Source organism: Chaetodon trifascialis, chromosome 4 (genome assembly GCF_039877785.1).
Source record: "Chaetodon trifascialis isolate fChaTrf1 chromosome 4, fChaTrf1.hap1, whole genome shotgun sequence".
NCBI lineage: Eukaryota > Metazoa > Chordata > Actinopteri > Chaetodontiformes > Chaetodontidae > Chaetodon > Chaetodon trifascialis.
In genome coordinates, this window is record NC_092059.1 from 25,044,200 (window position 1) to 25,049,370 (window position 5,171).

Here is a 5,171-nt window from a genome sequence, read left to right on the forward strand (position 1 = left end):
TCCAAGATTTCCCACTGAACTGCAGTGTAACAGAAGTACAAGGTGGCAGAAAATGTGACTACTCAAGTTAAATAAGTACCTAAATAGTAGATACTTGAGTAAATGACCAATCCTATGTGACTAACCTGCACAACGTGCACTACTGCTGTATAACTGGACTGAATTCACTTTTTTAACACAGAGATGATGAAGTCAGCATGCCATGGGGGCAGTGGGTCTAGAAAACGCTCTCACGCCACATAAGATTACACTAAAAGCTTTATTTAGCCTGGAGCTTTCAAGAATACAAATCTGGACATCACGTGAGAGTGACTGTTAACACCATGGCTGACAGATGATGCAATCCTATAAACCAATTGCATGGAGCCGATCACACGATGAGGGCCGCTGTACCAGAAAAAGTGAGGTTATTAATGAGTGAATGTGGAAATAGATAAGTGGAGGGAATGAAAGGGAGGAAAATAAAGGGTGAGTATGCACTCACAGTTCTTTTTAGCCTTTTTTACATATGAAGGGAACATTGTCACATGCACGTCTGGCGTCAGCAGTGACAGGACGCCAAATGCCTGGCAGAAAGCCGTGAAAACGTGCGTGTTGTCCACCGTGGGACCATCAAAGTCCCAGGGGAGTGGCGAGGCGAGGGACGTGTCTGTGGACATGTCAGCGCAGCTCCCATTCAAAGCTTTGGTCTATTATTGTCCCAGGAAACGGGTAATTACAACTGGACATCTCCTGGACTGAGCCCAAAGTCTGCTTCAGTGCGCGCGCGAGGGACAGAGGGATCACATACCACAGAGTCCCGAGCCCTGGACTCACTGGCGTAAACGGTGACCCTCATTTGCGCAGCTATTTCTGAAAGTTTGGTTTATTATCCCTCTGCTCTGCAATGCACGGATGCTTTCTCATGTCAAATTAGAGCCGCTGGTTGGCTCTCAGCGGGCCCACGCTCTGCGCGCAGCGTGGGCGTGCGTAATTTGCGCTCATTATTAGTTTTTCTCAAAAGTTGTGTAAGAAGATCGGAGAGGACAATTAATGGAAAGCCCTCATGAATAGACAACGTTGTTCTTGAAGAGAGGAGCTCATTTGTGTCAGACCACAACACAAGAATCCGCTTCACCTCTGAAATCGATTAAATCAGCTCCCAAGAGACACTGCGCGAACTTATTCTCATTTCAAGTTATGGAAAGCAGCAAAAAGAATCGAACTCACGGGCTCAGTGTTGTTACTGTAGTCTGGCAGCATGAGGTAAAGTAGTTTAGTGTTGCACCAGGGTGAGAAAAGGGGGGGTGGGGGGTCCTTGATTGCAACATCAAACACTGGTGTCGTCACTCGGCAGCGATACGTGCAAGCGCTGCCTGTTCCAAAATAAATATTGACGTGATCGTTGTATTCAAATGAGCTGCCTGACCGGACATAGGCGGGCCAATCAGAGCCCATCGTATCATCACACCTTCTTTTCAGAAATCATTCATAACGCCGATGCGTCAAACACTCACAGAGGACCCGGCTATAAATACGGCTGCGCGCAACGCACAGTTAGACATTTTCCCAAAATCAAACGAAAGACACAACTGAGCAAGAACCGTGGGAATCCGGCTTTGATTATTCTCTCTACCTTGCTCTACATTACATATTCTATATTTAGTATCCAGCTCACTATGTTGGCCATGGGTGGATTATATTTGAAGCACGTCATGGTGGCAGCGGTGTGCTCCGTGCTGGTCACTGGGACGCTGGGGTCCCCGGTGGTGGGGCCAGAGCCGATCCGATGCGCCCCGTGTACTCCGGAGAAACTGAGCCAGTGTCCAGCGGTGGCGCCCGGATGCGCCGAGGTGTTGCGGGAGCCCGGCTGTGGATGCTGCCTCGCCTGCGCCCTGACGGCTGGGGAGCTGTGCGGGATCTACACGGCGCCATGCGGCTCCGGACTGAGGTGCACCCCGAGACCCGGCGACCCCCGGCCGCTGCACTCCCTCACCCGGGGACAAGCCGTATGCACGGAGAGCACTGAGCCCGAGCCGACCCCCGAGCCCCTGACACAAGGTAGGCCTATAACCTCCACATTTAGACTTCTGTTTTTCACCACATCCAGTAAATCCTCATGATTATGAGCCAAAACACTTGACTGATCTATTCCGAAGCCGTTTACAGTTACATTCAGTCGGTCCCGCCTCACATTCATTCAATTTCCTTCTCCAGATCAGGGAGAGCCAGAAGCTGAGATGGAGAACGCCGCCACCGTCTCGGACCCCGGCTCCAGCCACTACCTCCCCGGCCACAGCAAGCCTTACGACCCGAGGGCTGCTGCCGACGCTCAGGAGAGCATGAAAGCCAAACTCATCGCCATCCGCAAGAAGCTGGTCGAACAAGTAAGAGCCCGCGCCGTATCAGTGTCATTGTGTGGATTCTGTGCGATCCTCTTTGTGCAATATGTTAGTAAAAGTTTTTGGCGAGGTTTAGGGGAGCACCACAAGGGGGAGCTCGTGTGCTATTTGAAGAGATGATCTGAGAGAAAAAGAGAAAGGGGGTGCTTGCCAGGATAAGTTTTATATGCAGTTTGATGTCAGCCCACGTGCTCGTTAATAATAAAGCAGTGTTGATTATTATTTCTGTGTGTTGGCACAGCGCAGGTACAGAGCTCAGTTAACCCTTCTCTCACCTGCTCCCTCTCTTCAGGGGCCCTGTCACGTTGAGCTGCAGAGAGCCTTGGACAAGATTGCCAAATCCCAGCAGAAATTAGGAGACAAATTAACCAGATTCTACCTCCCCAACTGTGACAAACACGGGCTTTATAAACCAAAACAGGTAAGTGTCTTCAGCAAATATACTCTATGTGTGTGTGTGTGTGTGTGTGTGTGTGTGTGTGTGTGAGAGAGAGAGAGAGTGAGATGGCTTTTTGGGGATGGATTCATGACTCTACTCAGCATGAAAGAATCTCACCAACTTGTGTGTGAGCACATGCAGCCAAGATTGTGTCAACCACATCTTTCAAATGATTGTGTGTGAGTGAGTGTGTGTGTGTTGCAGGCAGGGATTTGTTCAGCACTGTTTGCACCTCAGAGTGTGTCTTTTTGTTGGAGGGTGATGTCACCCAGTTAGTGCTGCATGACCGTACATGTGTGCATCTCATATGGAATGAAAATGAAAGCAGTTAAATGACAGGATCCCTGCTTCTGGTTCTGTGCAGTGTGAATCCTCTCTGGATGGACAGAGGGGCCGATGCTGGTGTGTCAACTCCTGGAACGGCAAGAAGATTTTAGGTTCGACCGACCTGCCTGCAGACGCCGAGTGCCCTTAAAGAGATCAACCACTGACCCAGATCTCACAAAAAAGAAGCAAGCCACTGATTTTTCCTTTTTGATAGATGTTTATTTATTGATCTTGTCCATGGTGGTGTTTAATTCAGGTACACTGTCATTGCGGGACTGTGGGTCCCAACCACCCTGAACCCCTTCCTCGCTCCTCTTCAAACACCCGTCCCAAAGAGAAAAAAATCTATTTTTGTTTTTCTGAAAAAAGATTTTAATATTGATACATTTACTTCTACTCTTCAGCCTTATTTATTTCCATTTTATTTCATTTTATTTGTCATTTCTAATTATTTTATTAGTATTTATATCATTTTTGCCTTATTGTTATTATATTATTATTATTTTTATGGGTGTATAAAGTGTATATATGTATCTTGGTCCTGAGTAACTCCACTGCTGAGTTGAGCTCGCTCTACCCTTAAGGAGTTGTCTAGAGGTTTGGTTTGTGACAAACCAAGCAACAACAAAAGCACTGAGTGACCAAATGTCATTTAGAAGTTTTTCCAAATGTTGTTTTTATGATTCATTTTCACATTGCTGCCATTGTTATGTCTTCTTTTTTTTCTTGTTATTGTCTTTTTTTTCTGATGTGACACATAATCAGCTCTTGTCAGTGAATGCAAAACTCTCAGTCGGGAATCCTTAAACAGTCTCAGAAAACATTTCCCATGGTTCCATGGGGTTACAGATAGCATGACAGGCGGTGCCTCCCTGCATCACCTCTCAGACGGGTATTTCTACATTAACCTACCTCCAATATTTATGTGTCTGCAGTCAGTTGTGTTGATGTATCTGTCAAAAAAAAAAAAACTTGCTATTTTACTTTACATGTTGCTGTTCTGTTCTCTCTGACCAAGAACACATGACCACAAAGAGTGAGTCCCACAGTGAACTGTGTGACGGCTCGGCTCTACCTACATGCTGCTGTTGGAGAGAGAATTATTGTTTATTTGAGTCTATTCCAAAGTGACAAACTGCTCACTCGTGTGTATGTACACTTTTGTAATTGAGATGTAATGTAAGAAAAAAGGTGATATATTTAATAAAAACATTAACCTCGGCTATGTGCTCCTGGCCTCTCTTTCACCTCAGGCAGCTTTATTTTGTGCACAAACATCCATAAGCATCGCAACATCAGAGTCATAACAGCTTAGTCAGGACGTGATTATGAAAGTCTTGTGTAGATGCACTGCTGGACCACATTTTCTATATTTAGTGTGTTTGTGTGCAGTGTTATCATGGTGATCTAAAGTGGAGGTCCTTGTCCAACTATAGACAGTTCGTGGGGACATGCAGCTCTACGCTGCCTTTTGACCCGCTCTCTGTTTGCCTTGGTCGGGCACAGGAATTCGCCTCAACCTCTCGTGCCCACTGCCAGCCTGCCTGGCACCACCAGATTTATTTTTATTCTTTGCAAATTGAACCTTTGCTTTATCCTTATTGACACATTCCAAGACTGAGGGGAGCCTGATTGCATTCAAGGACTTCAACAGGAGCAAATTTGTGTCCTGATTGCCAGCAGAAATGAAGCTGAGCAGATGATCGGTGTATGAGCTGCTGATGACAACAAGCCTGTCCCTTCCCAGTGATGGAAGAGATGAAAGCAAACACCATGAGACAGAATCTTAAAATGTGTTCACTTTTTATTAAAAAAAGACATTAAATACAAATTATATTTCGAATCAAAATCATTTCCTTTTCTCAGAGAAAATAATAGCTGTGTGATTTCTAGTTTAGTATCATGAAAAGCTTGAATTAAAAAAAAACCTCTTCAAAGGATAAACTTGAAATGAAAAACAAAAGACATTTACCCGTGAACAGAGAGATTCTTAATGTGACCATCAGGGAAAAGTAATAATAAAA

General features: G+C 45.6%; 1 protein-coding gene across 1 annotated transcript; it reads left to right on the top strand.

Annotated features, from left to right (window-relative positions):
• Window positions 1-1,508: 1,508 nt before the first annotated feature.
• igfbp1a (insulin-like growth factor binding protein 1a) lies at window positions 1,509-4,368 on the top strand. The gene is made up of 4 exons (XM_070960880.1): window positions 1,509-2,040; window positions 2,197-2,366; window positions 2,674-2,802; window positions 3,185-4,368. The coding sequence occupies exons 1-4, from the start codon at window positions 1,659-1,661 to the stop codon at window positions 3,293-3,295; spliced, it is 792 nt and encodes a 263-aa protein (XP_070816981.1). The 5' UTR covers window positions 1,509-1,658; the 3' UTR covers window positions 3,296-4,368.
• Window positions 4,369-5,171: the final 803 nt, after the last annotated feature.

What these genes read in the sequence shown, in the direction of transcription:
- igfbp1a (XM_070960880.1), top strand. Translation starts at nt 1,659, where the DNA reads ATGTTGGCCATGGGTGGATTATATTTGAAGCACGTCATGGTGGCAGCG. An exon ending in CCCCGAGCCCCTGACACAAG is followed by an intron (nt 2,041 to 2,196) that starts GTAGGCCTATAA and finishes TTCCTTCTCCAG; the next exon opens with ATCAGGGAGAGCCAGAAGCT. An exon ending in GGCTTTATAAACCAAAACAG is followed by an intron (nt 2,803 to 3,184) that starts GTAAGTGTCTTC and finishes GGTTCTGTGCAG; the next exon opens with TGTGAATCCTCTCTGGATGG.